We start from the raw sequence: 19,017 nt of genomic DNA, 5'->3' as shown, positions 1-19,017 counted from the left end.
GAATTACAGATCTCTAAAGGAAAAAAATTATATTTTCATGCAATGCATAAGAGTGACAGCTCTAAAAATATCAGGCTTTCACAAGTTCTATGTTTTAAAATAATTGATCATGTTCATGGAGGAAGAAAAAAAAAATAAAGAAATGTCAACCTAGGACCCCAGAATGTACAACTCTATACAAATAGTTGAATAATTAATTGGACATACATTTGCACTTGCAAGCTTTAGTGTTTTCAAATGTACAAAATCTACAAATGGCTATATTGGATGATAGAAAAGAAAAAGAAATAGAGAAACAGATCAATTTAGACATGTCACTGCATTTCAATATCACTGAATTCTTAATGAGCAAATGTTCTTTCAAGTGATTTTACTGCATTAAGAAATGACTCTTTGCTCAACCTTATTGTCTTATTTCCCTAGAGATGATCAAAAAGCTAATGAACAACTACAAAGCATTTGAGCAGCGTCATGCTTTTTTGTTATGTGCTTTAAAAGTTTCCCCTGTATTTGTAAAACCCATGGCATAAGTCTCTTAATTGAGCTCTTAGATTTAATTTCTTAGGCATTAATTTCTTTAGGTCTTACTTAATTTGACCTAAGGATTTTTCTATTAAAAACATTAATTATTTTAAGTTATACAATAAAGAGCTCTCTCAAGTCCAATAAATGATTCAAAAAGCATTCACTGTGTCCTACAATATACAAACCCTTCTACTGAGCACTGGGATATGAAAAGAAGAATTTAAAAATTATAAAAGAAAAAACATATAACGCATAAATGAAAACTTGGACTGTGATAGGTGTTTTCATAGAATCAAAGAACTAAAGGAGCTCTTTTTACGAGAATAGAGCAATTTATTTTAACTGGGAAATCAGGAGAGTTCTCTACATAAGTATAAGTTATGTCAGATTCATTCATTCAATAAATATTTCCTTTGTTTATAGAACACACCATGCATGGTTCTAAGCAGGGTTAGAATAGTAACAATGTACCCTGGACATCACACATCAGAAAGAGACACAAATCATCAGTTAGAATAGATGCCAAGTGGATACAACCAGTATAAATCTGCAGGGGCAAGCCAGTAAATGTGGACCCAGGTACCAAGAGAGACAAGGCCACATACGGATAACAGTCTGTCTCAATGACTGTCTAGACTTTGATTTATGCTCTTAATTTAACTTCCTTGATATTAAATTATGACTTTTTTCTTTAATCTGGCATTAAAATCTTTCACATGTTAATTATCAGCAGACTATTTTAAAAATAGCCAAAAGTTTCAAATTAAATTCTGTGACCAATAGAATGAAAATTGAAGCTGTGCTTTACCAAGGACCAAAAACCCAAACAAACAATTGCCATTCTAATTGCATCTATATATATGCCAATAGATAAGCAAAGAAATGATTTTATACACAAAAGAGAGAGCTGGTTCGTGTGCCAGTGTCTTATTTTATTTCAAATCGTTTACAGCACCTAGAAAGATGTCATAAACATATTAAATTCCCCAATTAATATTTACTGCATGAATAAATGAAAAGAGTCAATGGTAAACTACATCCTTATTTTCAGTTGCAACTTCTACTTACATGATGCCTTCTCTTTGAAAAGGCCTGGAGTGATCATAAAATTAAAAAATAAACTGCCACGAATACTACTTCTTGGCAGAGAGAAAATGCTTCCACTGGTTATATTGGCTCCCAGAATAAGGCCAGTCTGCCCATAACTTGCCAGCATATATGGTCCTTCTCCAAGCCCTAGTCAAATGCAAATGAGAGAATTATAAATTTGCATAGGATTTTTACATTTCAAGCTATCATTTCAATGGAATAAATTTTAATAACAAAAGTACTCCAAAATCATTGAGCATTTAAACATTTATCATTAACAAAATAACTGAATTCTTTTCAAAAAGACCATATCGGGGCTTCCCTGGTTGCTCAGTGGTAAAGAATCTGTCTGCCAAAGCAGAAGACTCCAGTTCAATCCCTAGTCGGGGAAGCTCCCACGCGACCCAGAGCAACTAAGTCCACGTGCCACAACTATCGAACCTGCGCTCTGGAGCCCTGGCGCCACAATTACTGAGTTCACACAGCACAACTGCTGAAGCCCGTGACCCCTGGAGCCTATGCCACCACAACGAGAAGCCCACATATTGCCACTCGAGACTCACTCTCACTCTCCACCAGAGAATAGCCAGCACAGCAACCAAGACCCAGCAGAGCCAAAAATAAATGAGTAAATAAAATTATTAAAAAGGATACATTATATTGATCTGGAATATATACATATGTATTTAGAATGTGTAATTTATTTCTTTTGATGTGGACCATTTTTTTAAGTTTTTTATTGAATTCATTATAATATTGCTTCTGTTTTTATGTTTTGGTTTTTTGGCCATGAGGCATGTGGGATCTTAGCTTCCTGACCAGGGATTGAACCCACACCCCCTTCATTGAAAGGCAAAGTCTTAACCACTAGATCACCAGGGAAGTCCCTAGAATATGTAATTTAGAATATGTATGTACATGAATGTGTGTGTATATGTATACATACACGAATACTCAGCAGTGATGAATAAAAGGTTGACAAGATTTCTAGACCTCAAATTTTCTCACCTCTGTGAAGATATTTGTCTAGGTAAACTTTCACTTTGATATTTTAATATTCTACTGTCCATAAACTTAAGTTTAGTTCTATCAATGGAAGGTATTTTGTTAGTCTTCTAAACATCATTTCTCCTTAGTAGGTTCATTGCATTAAAACAGAATTCACAGATATGATATATAATATTTTACTGTTTTGGGAATTATTGAATGTCATCAGTGAGGTATGTCTATAGAGAAGAAAAATAAGATGACGCTGAATAGAGAAGTCAAGTGTCATTTTACTTATATTATCATTTCTATGCACTTATATCACTTCATATAAAGTGGGAAATACTGTAGTAAAAAAAAACTAGTTAGTATAGAACTAAACCTGAAACTCAAAGTAATATTTCTAAGAACTTCATCTTAGAAAGAAAAGTATATAATTTATTTTAAAAGCTCACTGATATTCAAAATAAACTTATGCATTGTTTCATGACAATAAGGTCAGTTTACCTTCAACCCAATCTTTATGACATTCAACATTTTAAAATAAGTGAGGTACTATAAAATTTTGATGTTTCTTCTGAATTATCAAAATTACATAATTATTAGCTGTGTACTTTCTACAGTTATATTTAGATATTTTTGTTGTAGGTTATATAAAATTCTAATATAGGTGTGGTAGGTGATTTCATAAAAGATCAATCTGGTTGCCCTCAGTGAATTTCATTTTTCCTCTTTTCTCTAGTTTTTATCTCAAGGACAGTTTTCCTTTCCCAGCCTATTCTTAAGATGGAGGGGAAAAAAAAATAAAGAAATCAACCACCTGTGTTTTTCCCCTTTCAGGACCAAGACCAGGCATAAGAGAAGGGGAGAAGATAATTGAATTAGAGGGTTTAAAAGTCTTCCAAACAGGAAGGCGAGCAAGACCCAAAATTTCCATCACAAGGGCCAGGAGAAGGGATTCTAGAACAAGTCATTCTCAAGCATTGTCCCATCCACTGACTCGTCAACGAGACACTTCTAAGCCATGATGGAAGAGCTTTAGTAGGGACCCAGACACGGTTGGGCTTAGATGGTCAAAAATCCACCTACAGTGTGGGAGACCTGCGTTCAATCCCTGGGTTGCGAAGATCCCTTGGAGAAAGAAACAGCTACCCACTTCAGTATTCTTGCCTGGAGAACTCAATGGACAGAGGAGCCTGACAGGCTACAGGCCATGGGGTCGCAACAGTCAGACACTACTGAGCGACTTTCACTTTCAGACACCTTGAGGACACATGGAGATTTGAAAACCTTTGCTCCCACACCAAGATGGAACTGATCAGATGCAGTGAAGACTTCGTGAGCGGTTACAAATGTATACCCTGCACAGTTTCTCTGGGAGTTAATACCTATAACATCCAAAGAGAACTGCATCATCATCTCCACCATCTACAAGTTCATTTTCTAGGAAAGACAGAAGTAACCTAGACTTTTAAGAAGAAAATATACATAAACGTATAAATACATAGATTTGTGTTATGTAAATAATGTACAAATGGGTACATAGATATATAAATTATGAAATACAATTCAAAATGAAGAAGACATATACAAATACAGCTTGTGAGCTCCAAGCACCCTCAGGCACAGACGTCCAAGAGGAGAATAGGAGAAAGGAGACAGACCACTAAACAAAATATTCTCTCCCCTACAAGACAAGTGCCTTCCTACAGCAATGTGAAGAGACAATTGTCATCTGAGAAATCCATTTGTATAAAAATTGAAAGCTTTTGAATCGACTCCCAGTTGATGGATATCTTGCATGTGAATTATTTTCCAGCATTTTCACTAGCAATTGAGGGCAAAGTCATTGACTTTATCATTAATCTTCTGTAGGGCAAATTATAATTTCTTATACTAAAAGCAATCATTTCCTGTATTGATTATTTACACAGTATTAAGTATATTCGAACCCCTTCCAGTGTTCTTGCCTGGAGAATCACAGGGATGGGGGAGCTTGGTGGGCTGCCGTCTATGGGGCTGCAGAGTCAGACACGACTGAAGCGACTTAGCAGCAGCAGCAACAAGTATATCCGATCCAACAAAATCACTCTGAACTTAAAAACTTATGTAACAATTTTTAGCAAAATATTGAAGTCTTCTACTCCTTATAGCAACAGAACCTTTATATTTTTAGCAAATTCCATAAAAATGAACATGAAAATATTATAGGAAGTCATTGTATGAGGGGTTATAAACTCATCTCAGCAGCAACCTCTGAAGTTTCCTACTTTTAAAAACATTTCCTCCTACAGAATCACAGTCTTTTATCTCTGCATTTGCTTTGAATAATTTAACTTTTTTAATAACATAGTGTCCTTGACTAGCCTTGACTAGACAGATCTTTGTTGGCAAAGTAATGTCTCTGTTTTTGAATATGCTATCTAGGTTGGTCATAACTTTCCTTCCAAGGAGTAAGCGTCTTTTAATTTCATGGCTGCAGTCACCATCTGCAGTGATTTTGGAGCCCAAAAAAGTAAAGTCTGACATTGTTTCCACTGTTTCCCCATCTATTTGCCATGAAGTGATGGGACCAGATGCCATGATCTTCGTTTTCTGAACGTTGAGCTTTAAGCCAACTTTTTCACTCTCTACTTTCACTTTCATCAAGAGGCTTTTTAGTTCCTCTTCACTTTTTGCCATAAAGGTAGTGTCATCTGCATATCTGAGGTTATTGATATTTCTCCTGCCAATCTTGATTCCAGCTTGTGCTTCTTCCAGCCCAGCGTTTCTCATGATGTACTCTGCATATAAGTTAAATAAGCAGGGAGACAATATACAGCCTTGACGTACTCCTTTTCCTATTTGGAACCAGTCTGTTAATTCACATCCAGTTCTAACTGTTGCTTCCTGACCTGCATATAGGTTTCTCAAGAGGCAAGTCAGGTGGTCTGGTATTCCCATCTCTTTCAGAATTTTCCACAGTTTATTGTGATCCACACAGTCAAAGGCTTTGGCATAGTCAAGAAAGCAGAAATGGATGTTTTTCTGGAACTCTCTTGCTTTTTCCATGATCCAGCAGATGTTGGCAATTTGATCTCTGGTTCCTCTGCCTTTTCTAAAACCAGCTTGAATATCTGGAAGTTCATGGTTCACGTATTGCTGAAGCCCAGCTTGGAGAATTTTGAGCATTACTTTACTAGCATGTGAGATGAGTGCAATTGTGCAGTAGTTTGAGCATTCTTTGGCATTGCCTTTCTTTGGGATTGGAATGAAAACTGACCTTTTCCAGTCCTGTGGCCACTGCTGAGTTTTCCAAATTTGTTGGCATATTGAGTGCAGCACTTTCATAACATCGTCTAGTCAAGGCTATGGTTTTTCCAGTGGTCATGTATGTATGCAAGAGTTGGACTGTGAAGAAAGCTGAGCGCCAAAGAATTGATGCTTTTGAACTGTAGTGTTGGAGAAGACTCTTGAGAGTCCCTTGGACTGCAAGGACATCCAACCAGTCCATTCTAAAGGAGATCAGCCCTGGGTGTTCTTTGGAAGGAATGATGCTGAAGCTGAAACTCCAGTACTTTGGCCACCTCACGCGAAGAGTTGACTCATTGGAAAAGACTCTGATGCTGGAGGGATCAGGGGCAGGAGGAGAAGGGGACAACAGAGGATGAGATGGCTGGATGGCATCACTGACTCGATGGACATGAGTTTGAGTAAACTCTGGGAGTTGGTGATGGACAGGGAGGCCTGGCGTGCTGCAATTCATGGGGTCGCAAAGAGTCGGACACGACTGAGCAACTGAACTCAACTGAACTGAACATAGTGACCAGAGAAAACACCAGCTATGACTGGGCAAAGACTAGGTAATTTTACAATAGTTGTGAAATTGAGATGAAACAAATTAAGGATAATCATTTTAAATGATTTATTTTTATTAGTATCAACAATTTCCACAACTCTTCATTCCCCTTCAATTATCTACCTTAGGCATTGCATTACTGTCATAATCTCTTCCTCTCCTTGGTAGTTTGACTCTATCCCCTATTACCTGGATCACAGGAAACAGAATCTCTGTCACTCATGAAAGCAAAATGTCCCTTGCTCACCCTCCGAATACTACCAATACAGTGTTAACAAATGAAACTAGAAGAACTGGTTTGAAGAACCTTGTAACACATTAGAAGAAAGAAAGGCAGCAGATGTATTGACAAAAAGCAGTACATCTGAAGCAGCAAGAGGTAGAAATTCAATATTCATAGAAAATTCTGCTTCTGTTTCCAAGAGACTGCAGAAGGAACACCAGAAAGTACAAAGACACAGATGGAGATTTTTCACAGCAGAACTGTATGAGGCAGGAATTCCTCAGTGAGGGAATTACTGGTGCATTTTCTCATATTACGGTCTGTACGTTGTGTTAGAGCATATGATAATGATGTGCTGTGGTCATCCCTAGACTAGGATGTTGCTAACCATTACCAGACAGTGCAGCATAGAGATCAAGCTCATTGGTTCAGACTTAGATTGTTCATAAATCCATTTACCACATTTTGGCTATGTGACTTGGACCAAGTTACTTCATTCATCTATGCTCAATTTCTTCCTCTGTAAAGTGTTAATAATGATAATAATAATAATGTTATGCTTTTCAGGCATATTTTCAAGCTTAAATTATATGATAAAGATGTCATTAATGCAACAAAAACTATTGTTATTATTAGGTATTTGTTGTTGTTCAGTTACTAAGTTGTGTCTGACTTTTTGTGACCCCATGGACTACAGCACAGCAGGCTCCTCTGACTAAAACATCCATTTTCTTTTTAATTTATCATCTCTATTTTACCAAAAATTTCTGGCTTTCTTTGTATTTTTATACTTGACAGATTTCTCCCTGGCTCAGTAAATCACCAAAAACACTTTGGATTGGTGGTTCGGGTTTTTTCTGTAATGGGTCAGCTCTCCTATAACTGTAAATCTAACCTGTTCATCATGGGTTTTTGCCCAGTTACTAATAAAATGGACACCTCCCTGGATCATCTTTTTTTGTCTGAATTAGGTTTCAGTGGCTAGGCCTTCCTCATCAAATAGGTTTGACAAAAAGCAGCATCGGTTCTGCTAATGTCTGGCATTTTCAAAGAGGATATAATGCTCAGTCTCCTATATCTATGTCTTGGTTTTAGGCAGCACCTCCTCTTAGACTCATTGACTCATTGGGAAAGACCCTGATGCTGGGAAAGATTGAAGGCAGGAGGAGAAGGGGACGACAGAGGATGAGATGGCTGGATGGCATCACCGACTCGATGGACATGGGTTTGAGTAGACTCCGGGTGTTGGTGATGGACAGGGAAGCCTGGTGTGCTGCAGTCCACAGGGTCGCAGAGAGTCAGACACGGCTGAGAGACTGAACTGAAATGACTCCTCTTAGACTTCCAGTTGCAAATTTGAATGTTTGGGGGACTGGGATACTTTCATTATTACTAAATCAGTAAGTTCTCATTCTAATAATATATAAATAATTATTTTCTGTAAAATGATGGCTAAACAAATTTCTATATTATTATTTCTTTCTTTAGTTTCCACAGCATAATAGAGGTCAAACAATGTCCATTTTTATTCATAATGCTAAAAGGTATGTATATCCTTCATCCTTTTTACCAAAAAAATTAGCTAACTTTACTCATTCATTCATCCCTTCATGTCATTCTAGGACTACTAAGAGCTTCCTAGGTGCTGAGAACTTAGTTACAACACTATTATTTTTCAAGGGAATAAATATTAACACAAATACTTAGAAATTTAGATAAATTTTAGAAGGCAATGGCTTTCACTGAGTCATACAGTTGACACAAACAACATGATTTGAACTGTGCAAGTCCACTTCTAAGCAGATTTGTTTCAATAGGAAGCATATAGCACTGTGGGGCTCCCTGGTGGCTCAGTGTAAGAATCTGCCTGCCAATGTAGGAGACGTGGATTTGATTCCTGGGTTGGAAAGATCCTCCAGAGAAGGAAATGTCAACCCACACCAGCATTCTTGCCTCCAAAATTCCATGAACAGAGGAGCCTGGCGGGCTACAGTCTATGGGGTCACAAAAGAGTTACACACAGTTTAAGCAACTGAACAACACAATCCATGGTCGGTTGAATCTGAGAGTGTAGAACTGTAAATACGAAGGTGACCAATTGTGGAGGGTTAGTGCCCTCAACCCCTGCCTTGTTCAAGGATTAACTGTATGACAAATTATGAACTACTTATACTCTGTTCCCAGAAAAGTTGTTCAAAAACTGTGAATCCAAAGATACATTAATAGTATCCTGATATTCTCACATACCTTCATTGTAGTATTCACAATCAAGTGCTAAAAAGATAAAAGAAGAAATGTTAAACTAAATAAGAATCTGAGCACTTATCTTGAATATGTGGAAAATATGATTTACCAATAACCAGGTGAAAGAACTCAGAATGACATCATTATTCGGGAATTTTCTCTAAGCTAAGAGGATTCTTTAAGAGTACTATTAATAATTTATAAAATTTCCTAAGATTATTTTATAGGTAGGCAAATATATTAGCCAGTCTATAGTCCGCTAAAAGGGTTAAAATCATAAGCTGTTTATCGGAGGATGTACTATCTATAGGAGTAAATGAAAAGTTTAAAAGGTCAAATCTGAATACAAATACAAAATGATGTTTTTAAAACAATGTTTCTTATTACCAGAACAGTGGAATTTCATAGCCATAAGAGAGTTATAAACAATTTCTCCAAGGATGGTATATAATTTATAGTTCAAATGTTACAGTGATAAGTCAAACACAAAACAGAAAAACTTACTTCAAAGTTTCTTTTATAAGTCCTTTAGCTATACTACAATTTATATACCTCATCAAAAGAATATAAAATTTACTCATCTTAAATTTGATTTCCACGAGTTCCATGGTATCATTTCTAAGATAAGACAACATGAATCTCCTTATAAGCTTCCCACCTAATGATGTTCTACCTAGGGTACTCACAACAAAGAGTAGGTGATCTCCAGTGAACAGAAACCCCTTCCTGACAGCACTTGTATGCATATGCTGCTATGCTTGTGCATAAGCATTCACAATCCCCACCAAGATTACAGTTACATGTGTCTTCATGACAATTTTTAGCAAAAGAAGTGACATCAATCTGAAATGAAGTAAAAGATAAATTAATTTCAAAATGTACTAACTACAGTTGATTAAAATTCAGCCTTCTAAAAGAAAACTAACTGGTAGATTTTCAAAATTTGCTATAATCAGCTTAACACTGCCACCTAGAGAGTTCTAAATATCTCAAACCTCTATTTGCCCAAATGAAAAGAATTTATTAGGCAAATGTAAGATCAAAGAACTAGCAAAACAGGGAATAGGACTGACAAATACAATTTCAATATCTTGAACACAACAGATTCATATTTTGTTTCATTATTGGCATATTTGCATGGCATTAAAAGAATGTTCTGCTTCCAAACGTACTTTGTTTTTAATAATATCTTAAGCTACTTTTAAAAACTTCTATTGGGGTCTAAAATTGTTATGTTGGAAAGACATTTAGAAAGTTAATGTCTAAATAAATTACATTCCATCTTGGGATGTGCTTCTAAAACTATTTTAAATGTGCCACTAATAATCATTTTAAACTATACTTTGGGTTAAGGAGAAGAATGCCATTCGGTGTTGTTCTCCAAAGAAAACTAAGGATTTATAGTTTTGATAATGGACATAAAAATGTTTTGTAAGCTGAAAAAGACCATTAACAAATATTATGTACAAATGTACTCTGTTAATAAGATGACATGAGGAAGAATGTAAATTACCTAATGTGCCAGTTCTACAGAAAAACAAATGACCAAATCGGTCTTCCTAATAAGGGTTAGGTAGTATACCTAAAAAACCAATGGGCAGCTAAATTATTTGTCCAGTTAATCTCAGTATTATAGACACTGCAGTAGTTGTTTAAGTTGGAAAGTTTAATAAAGTATTCACTCACCACATTGCGACAAGAAGCAAAAGCATCGCTGTACAGAATGGAGCATTCTTTCTTGGCATAAGGAAATTTGTTCTGATGTGCCTCGCAGGGTTTAAATGATTCAACCGGGGTTTTGCACTATGGAAAAAGTTAAGGGAGAAAAGAAAGTTTCCGACGAGGAAATTTCTGAAGCTGAAACCAGAGTAACCTAATCTGACTTCAACCACTACAATCATATCTAATATATTCTCATTCTTTTAGACAGACTTTACCGAAAGCACCTGTGCTCAGCCGGCTCATGTTAATAGCATGTGTTATTTTTGAAAGTAACTAAATTTACTGTTAAAGCCATGACAATATTAGAGAGTGAAGTTAAATAATTTTTAAACTGTCCACTGTAGTGTTATATGACTAAAAATTTTCCATAAGCAAATTATTCTTTTTCCTTTAATTTTACAGCTTTCATTTCTATCACAAGCCATCCTCTGAGGAGTCACATATATTCAAGCAGCTACAGCTTGCCTCCCAGATACTCAGCAATTTGGTCTCTGCCTCTCCTAATCCACCTCCCTCAAACCGGCCTGGAAAAGGTGATCATTGGTCTCCTCATTACTAAATATAAAGGCAACGTCTCCGTCTTCATCTCACCTGATCTCTCCCTGTCTCTGACTCTGTTTAGTACTTTACCCTTCTTACATGGCTCACGTGTTTCTGGTGGCAACATTTCCCGGTGGGTTTCCTCCTGATTCATTCGCTGCTATTCCCCATCCTCATTCCACTTCCCTTCTCTGCAAGGCTTGACCTTCAAGTCTTTATTTTTTTCATTCTATACACTTCTCAAGCCTTCAGCAGACTCTGTGACCCCATGAACTATACAGTCCACGGAATTCTCCAAGCCAGAAAACTGGAGTGGGTAGCCTTTCCCTTCTCCAGGGATTCTTCCAAACCCAGGGATCGAACCCAGGTCTCCTGCATTGTGGGCGGATTCTTTACCAGCTGAGCCACAAGGGAAGCCTCCTGTATATAATAGTAACTGCTGAATCCCAGATCTCTTTTCTGAAATCTCCAAACTTGGACATTTTCATATTCCCATCCCAGGTCTCTTTTCTGAAGTCTCATTTCCACATAAAATCTCTGTCACTTCTCTCTCAATATATCCTGACCTGTATTTTTCTCTACACCACTGTCTTGTCCCCACTGCCCCCTACCACCAACTTTCCTCTTTGCCCTGTCTTGTAGAAGAGCACCAGTGTCTAACCAGTAATCCAGAAAGACAGGAGACTTCCTTGAATTCTCCAAATCAGTCCTTCATTTGGCAATCCTTTCAACAGAGTCTGATGTTTCAGGTCTCTCAAATTTGAACAGTTTTCTAAATCTTCAAAATGTAACATTTCTGAGTTGGATTATAACCGCCTAGTTAACAGCCTTCGTGTCTAGATCCTAGCACACAAATATCGCAGCCCTGTATTTTGCATTCCAGCCATTCCCTACTTCAGACCATCTACCACAGCCATAATGAATTACATAAAATTCCTGTAAGGTACCATACTCAGATCATGAACTCCTTATTGCCAAATTCAGACTTAAATTGAAGAAAATAGGGAAAATCACTAGACCATTCAGGTATGACCTAAATCAAACCCCTTACAATTATACACTTGAAGTGACAAATAGATTCAGGGGATTAGACCTGATAGACAGAGTGCCTGAAAAACTATGGACAGAGGTTTGTGGAGGCAGTGATCAAAACCATCCCCAAGAAAAAGAAATTCAAAGGGGAAAATGTTTGTCTGAGAAAGCCTTACAGCGAGCAGATGAGAGAAGAGAAGCTAAAGGCAAAGGAGAAAAGGAAAGACATACCCATCTGACTGCAGAGTTCCAAAGAATAGCAAGGAGAGATAAGAAAGCCTTCCTAAGTGATCCATGCAAAGAAATAGAGGAAAACAACAGAATGGGAAAGATCTAGAGATCTCTTCAAGAAAATTAGAAATACCAAGGACTCATTTCATGCAAAGTTGGGCGCAATAAAGAACAGAAACAGTATGAACCTAACAGAAGCAGAAGGTATTAAGAAGAGATGGCAAGAATACACAGAAGAACTGTATAAAAACAATCTTCATGACCCAGATAACCACAATGATGTGACCACTCACCTAGAGCCAGACATCCTGGAATGTGAAGTCAAGTGGGACTTAGGAAGTATCACTACAAACAAAGCTAGTGGAGGTGATGGAATTCCAGCTGAGCTATTTCAAATCCTAAAAGATGATTCTGTGAAAGTGCTGCACTCAATATGCCAGCAAATTTGCAAAACTCAGCAGCAGCCACAGGACTGGAAAAGGTCAGTTTTCATTCCAGTCCCAAATAAGGGCAATGCCAAAGAATGTTCAAACTACCACACAGTTTTACTCATATATATGCTAGCAAGTAATGCTCAAAATTCTCAAGTTAGGCTTCAACAGTACATGAACCAAGAGCCTTCCAGGTGTTCAAACTGGATTTAGAAAAGGCAGAGGAATGAGAGATCAAATTGACAACATCCATTGGATCACAGAAAAAGCAAGAGAGTTCCAGAAAAACATCTACTTCTGCTTCATTGACTACCCTAAAGCCTTTGACTGTGTGGATCACAACAAACTGGAAAACTCTTAAAGAGAAGGGGATACCAGACCACCTTACCTGCCTCCTGTGAAATCAGTATGCAGAACAAGAAGAAATAGAACCAGACATGGAACAACGGACTGGTCCAAAACTGGGAAAGGAGTATGTCAAGACTGTATGTTGTTACCCTGTTTATTTAACTTCTATGCAGAGTCCAGCATACGAAATGCCAGGCTGGATGACTCACAAGCTGGAATCAAGACTATGGGGAGAAATATCAATAACCTCAGATATGCTGATGATACCATCCTTATGGAAGAGAGCGAAGAGGACCTAAACAGCCTTTTGATGAAGGTGAAAGAGGAGCATGAAAAAGCTGGCTTAAAACTCAACATTCAAAAAACAAAGATCATGGCATCCGGTCCCATCATTTCATGGCATATAGATGGGGAGACGATGGAAACAGTGACAGATTTTATTTTCTTGGGCTCCAAAATCACTGCAGATGGTGACTGCAGCCATGGAATTAAGACGCTTGCTCCTTGGAAGAAAAGCTATGACAAACCTAGACAGCAAAGTACAGACATTACTTTGCCAACAAAAATGTCTGTCTAGTCAAAGCTATGTTTTTTCCAGTAGTCATGTATGGATGTGAGAGCTGGACCATTAAGAAGGCTGAGTGCTGAAGAATTGATGCTTTTGAACTGTGGTGTTGGAGAAGACTCTTGAGAGTCCCTTGGACTGCAAGGAGATCAAACCAGTCCATTCTAAAGGAGATCAGTTCTGAATATTCATTGGAAGGACTGATGCTGAAGCTGAAGCTCCAATACTTTGGTCACCGGATGTGAAGAACTGACTCTTTAGAAAAGACCCTGATGCTGGGAAAGACTGGAAGCAGAAGAAGTGGACGACAGAGGACAAAATAGTTAGATGGCATAACTGACTCAATAGACGTGAGTTTGAGCAAGCTCCAGGAGATGGTGACGGACAGGGAAGCCTGGCTGTGCTGCAGTCCATGGGGTCGCAAATAGTCAGATGTGATTGAGCAACCAAACAAAAACAACCACTATGCTCAGGCTTCCCAGGGTGCGCTGCTGCTGCTGCTGCTAAGTCGCTTCAGTCGTGTCTGACTCTGTGCGCCCCCATAGACGGCAGCCCACCAGGCTCCCCCGTCCCTGGGATTCTCCAGGCAAGAACACTGGAGTGGGTTGCCATTGCCTTCTCCCCAGGTGGCGCTAGTGGTAAAGAACCTGCCTGCCAATGTAGGAAATGTGAGACATGGGTTCAGTCCGTGGCTTGGGAAAATCCCATGCAGGAGGGCATGAGAACTCACTCCTGTATTCTCCCCTGGAAAATCCCATGGAGAGAGGAGCCTGATGGACTATAGTCCATGGACTTACAGAGAGTCGCACACAACAGAAGCAACTTAGCACACAGGCGCCATACTCACTCTAGTCTTCCTGATGCCTTCTAAAGGGCTGCTCCTTCCTTTGCTGCCACCCTCTTTCCCATCACCTTCTGTTTTATGGTGCCTGTGAGTCTTGTGAGAATCAACTCAACGGCATCTTCCTTTGACCACAAACTCCATGTTGTATACACCTATATCAAAGCACCTGTCTCATAGTGCCATTGTTAATTTTTCTACCTCATCTGCTAAACCAAATTCCCAAGGTCAGTGGCTGTTTTAATCACATTATGTGTTCATATCTTTTGGAAAACATTAAGTGCTAAGCAGAACTTACTGAATGAATTTTTTTTTTTAATTTTCAGCTTTGTCTATTAGGTATAAATGAGTTTAAAATTCTTTGGTCTAAATATTTAAGTATGATTATAAATTAAATACTCCTTAATTTATTTTATATCAAAAAATAAAATCTTTATAATTTTTAATGTAGACCACAATGAAATATACTGCTTAAATTTTACTAAATTGGGTGAATGTTTAACCCCAATCCCCTTTTAATTTTTTAAAGAGATTTAGATATATTAGTAAACTAGGCAAAATCGTAAAACAACTAATCAAATAGTAACCAACCAGGAAATTGTAGTTGCAGACTCTATTTTTAGTTATAAAAAATAGGTTTAAAAAAGAAGAAGAAAAGAGTAGAACAAATTTCCATTTTGACTGTTTTCTTAGTTCAGCGTTTCTCAGATTGTGTCCCATAGAAAACTATTTCTTTGAGAACTGATATACAAAACATAAGCTCTGTGTCAGTAAATTTGGGAATTCCTTCAAACACATCCCTCTCCTGAAGGCATATAATGCCTCAAAAAATCCTTCAAAAAAGAAATATGCCTGACTTAATTCATCCTAACTGCTCCCTAAGGTAGTTGGCTATGAATTCACTCTTTACCCCACCCCACACACAGCCATGTCTGGAGAACAAATGTTAAGAAATTCTTTCTTCATTTATTCATTACCTTGAGTTGAATAAAGATACATCATTAGAAACATAAATACATTGAAAGAGCATTAGAAAGGAAAAGCATGAGATTAAAAGATGAGAATTTGAACATCATCTCTGTGACTTTCTGGATACACAATAGTAGACAAGGAATTTAACCTTCCTAAGCCTCAATTTCTTCATCTGTAATATGGAGTCAATACCCTTTATATTAACAGATTATAACAAGGATTGCATGAGAAATTAAATGTAAAAGCAGTTTGACTGTCAACTATAAGTTACTACACAAATATTACATAAAATAGTATTACCTAAATAAATTTTCCTGTAAGAATAAAATGTTTTAGTGGATAAGTACACCAGAAAATATTTGCTTTGTTCTAAAATATATATATACCACTTACCTGTCCTAATGCCCAACTATCTCCAAATACCTGGGCATTTCTCACTTCCAAGTTATTGGATGTGGTCATATCATTTGAAGTACATTTGTCAAAGTTTCCACATAATCCAGATAATTTGTTCTAAAGGAAAAGAAAATTACCATGAAATATTCTATATTCACTTCAACATTTAAGGACTAAAATTTTAAACATCTAAAATAATAAAAATATCTAATAATATTTAATACAATATTTAATAATAAGCAATCATTAAAACAATGTAAAATATAAATTGAAAAGAACTGTAAACAATCCGGACTGAGTGTTCAACCGTTAATGGATCCAACAAACCAGTACATCCATACAACAAGAGTATCACCCAGCAGTAAACAGGGGCAAACAATTCATTCACTCAAAAATACTAATGAATCTTGAATGGTCTCATCAAGTCCAAGAAGTCAGTCCCAAAGGACTATATATTGCGTGATTTCATTTATACTGTATCCAGAAAAGGGAAAACTATACGGCGGTTGCCCAGAGTGAAGGGTAAGAAGTAGCCATTGACAAAAAAAGGGCAACACAGAAGAAATTTGGAAGCTGACAGATCTGTTCTTTCTAGAACTGTGGTGGTGGATACCCAGCTCCATGCATTTGTTGAAATTCATAGAGTTGAAGATCATAAAAATAAATTATTTTACATTTTTAAAGAATTTTACTGTATATAAGCTTAAAAATATCTGGAAAATGGAGGAAAAGATGGAACACAAATTGTAATAAATCCAACCGTATTACAAACAATATCATATAATCATACTGTAGGGAGTGGGAATAAAAGCTTAACTAAGTAACTTTGGAAAACTGGACACTGTAAAGTTGAAGTTAAGAAGAGTATGCAACACAAGGTAAAGTTACTCTTCCCTGGGATCTGAGTTAGTTATTCTAAAAATATAACATTTCTCAATCATTTGAGAAATATCTCATTTCATCAATCATTTTACTTCCATAAAACATTAAAAAGTCCAATGCAATTTCATTTCTTGTATCTCATTTGGATTGACCTACCAAATAGGTTGACTTACCTTCCACCGTGGTCCAACTTTGATATGGATGGTTGTCTTTTTATCCCAAAGAATAGTGATGTCTTTCTCTGGAAAGTATACTACCATGTAGTACCCTGCCTTCCACAGCTGATATGTTGGTTTATTTTCCAGAAAAAAACCTGATCGTTTCTTCAAAAAAAGGGGAAAAACATAATAAAGAAAAAGATGAATTTCTTATTTTCTCACCAAAATGCAAACATTAATTAAATTAATATCCATCAATAAATATCTATGTACTAGTATTTTTGCTTACCCCTATCTTTCCTTAAGTTTATAACAAAAGACAAAACAAATGAATAAAATTGGAAAAACATAAAATTGATAACAAGACACAAACCGGTAGATAGGCTCAAGATAGATAAATGGGCAAAGAGAAAAAGGTATTTCAGTTATACAGAAGAGCAGTCAAGGCAAGGGCATAGAGTACATTAGGCGGATTTGTTAGGGGAAGCACACTGACTGAAACCGCCCACCCTGGCCGGGCACCATAGTAACTATTTGCATGAGCTGTTTTACGACAGGAGGTCCTGGTAAGGAACATGGAACTAATAAGCTTCCACCAACTGGAAGAGTTCGGGAAAGGTCGAAAGGAGACACCACATGTCCGACCACCTCCAAGAATCCTTCACTCTGGCATCCATCTTGGCTGAACAAGGCTTGCACCAGCAGGAAGGAGTCAGATGATTGGCTAAAGACAACCCAGAAACTAATCCCATCACCATAAAACCCGAGACTGCAAGCCACATAGCAGAGCTGTTCTCCTGGGTTCCCTTACCCTACTGCTCTCCACCCGGGTGCCCTTTCCCAATAAAATCTCTTGCTTTGTCAGCACATGTGTCTCCTCGGACAATTCATTTCCGAGTGTTAGACAAGAACCCAGTTTTGGGCCCTGGAAGGGGTCTCCCTTCCTGCAACAGATATACCTGCTGACCCAGCAATTTATATTGATGGTTAATAAATATGATTGAGTACCAAAAATGTCGATGGACATGAATCTGAGCAAACTCCAGAAGATAGTGATGGACAGGAAAGCCTAGTGTGCTGTAGTCCATGGGGCCGCAAAGAGTCAGACAGGACTCAGAGACAACAACAACCAAAAATGTATGACTTTGCATAATTGAAAAGAATAAGCACAAAATGTGTGTGTATGTGTCTATAGAGAGAGAGAAAGAGTTGCTAAGGAGGATGAGGAGATGAATTTCCATCAAAGGAACTTAGGAAGGCTTCTTGCAAGAGGTAGGACATATGATCTGTAAGAGATCATAAATAGGAAAATAAACAGGGATGAAAAATGGAATGAGGAAAGAAACCATTGGGAATAAAGGCTTGGGGGGCAGGAAGTTCAAGATTTTTACAGAACTAGAGAAAGCACAGAGAGCTACAGCATGGATTCCATACAAGCATAGTCTGAGACCCTTTGCCATCAAGTTACCCATTACAGTCAATGGCTGTTATTTCGTGTGCAAAATGCCTTCAACAGATTTGGAATACTAAAGTGACAGATGATGTTTGCGTACTAAAAGAAAATAATGTGTGTGCTAGAAAGGATAATAGCAGGGAGAAACTAGAGATGGAATCCATTGGGAAAATTTACAGTACCTTCAACCTAAAGTGAAAATATGCGATGTTCTTTATGGGTAAGAGGCTATACCCTATAAAAGACTATGCTGACTCTAACACTGAAATTAACTCACATAATAATTTTTAAAATACATGGTTAAGTCAAAGTACATAAAGCAAAATTTTAACTAGAAGCAAAATTTAAATTGTGAAGGAGATATGAAATCCTTTGGCTATTTTTTCTCCCAAGTAATAACAAAAGCATAGTTTGGGAAACACTGTACTAGAGTGTACATTTTTATAAATCTTTCACAGGGGAAATTAAATAAACTCATATTCACAAGAAGTTTTCAGTCTCCTAAACCAACATCATACTTGCAAGTGCTCAGTATATTAT

General features: G+C 37.3%; 1 protein-coding gene across 1 annotated transcript in view; it reads right to left on the bottom strand.

Moving 5' to 3' along the window:
* OTOGL (otogelin like) overlaps positions 1-19,017 on the bottom strand; it is a 183,013-nt gene that overhangs the window by 68,522 nt on the left and 95,474 nt on the right. Inside the window, exons 27-32 of the mRNA XM_061415623.1 lie at positions 17,040-17,189; positions 15,982-16,101; positions 10,593-10,709; positions 9,593-9,749; positions 8,910-8,936; positions 1,594-1,761 (exon numbers count right to left, since the gene is read on the bottom strand). Of these exons, the coding sequence (XP_061271607.1) occupies positions 1,594-1,761; positions 8,910-8,936; positions 9,593-9,749; positions 10,593-10,709; positions 15,982-16,101; positions 17,040-17,189 (739 nt within the window). The remainder of the gene's footprint in view (positions 1-1,593; positions 1,762-8,909; positions 8,937-9,592; positions 9,750-10,592; positions 10,710-15,981; positions 16,102-17,039; positions 17,190-19,017) is intronic.

The sequence above is a fragment of the Bos javanicus genome, chromosome 5 (assembly GCF_032452875.1).
Source record: "Bos javanicus breed banteng chromosome 5, ARS-OSU_banteng_1.0, whole genome shotgun sequence".
Lineage (NCBI taxonomy): Eukaryota > Metazoa > Chordata > Mammalia > Artiodactyla > Bovidae > Bos > Bos javanicus.
This window is presented reverse-complemented; position numbering and strand designations above follow the sequence as displayed.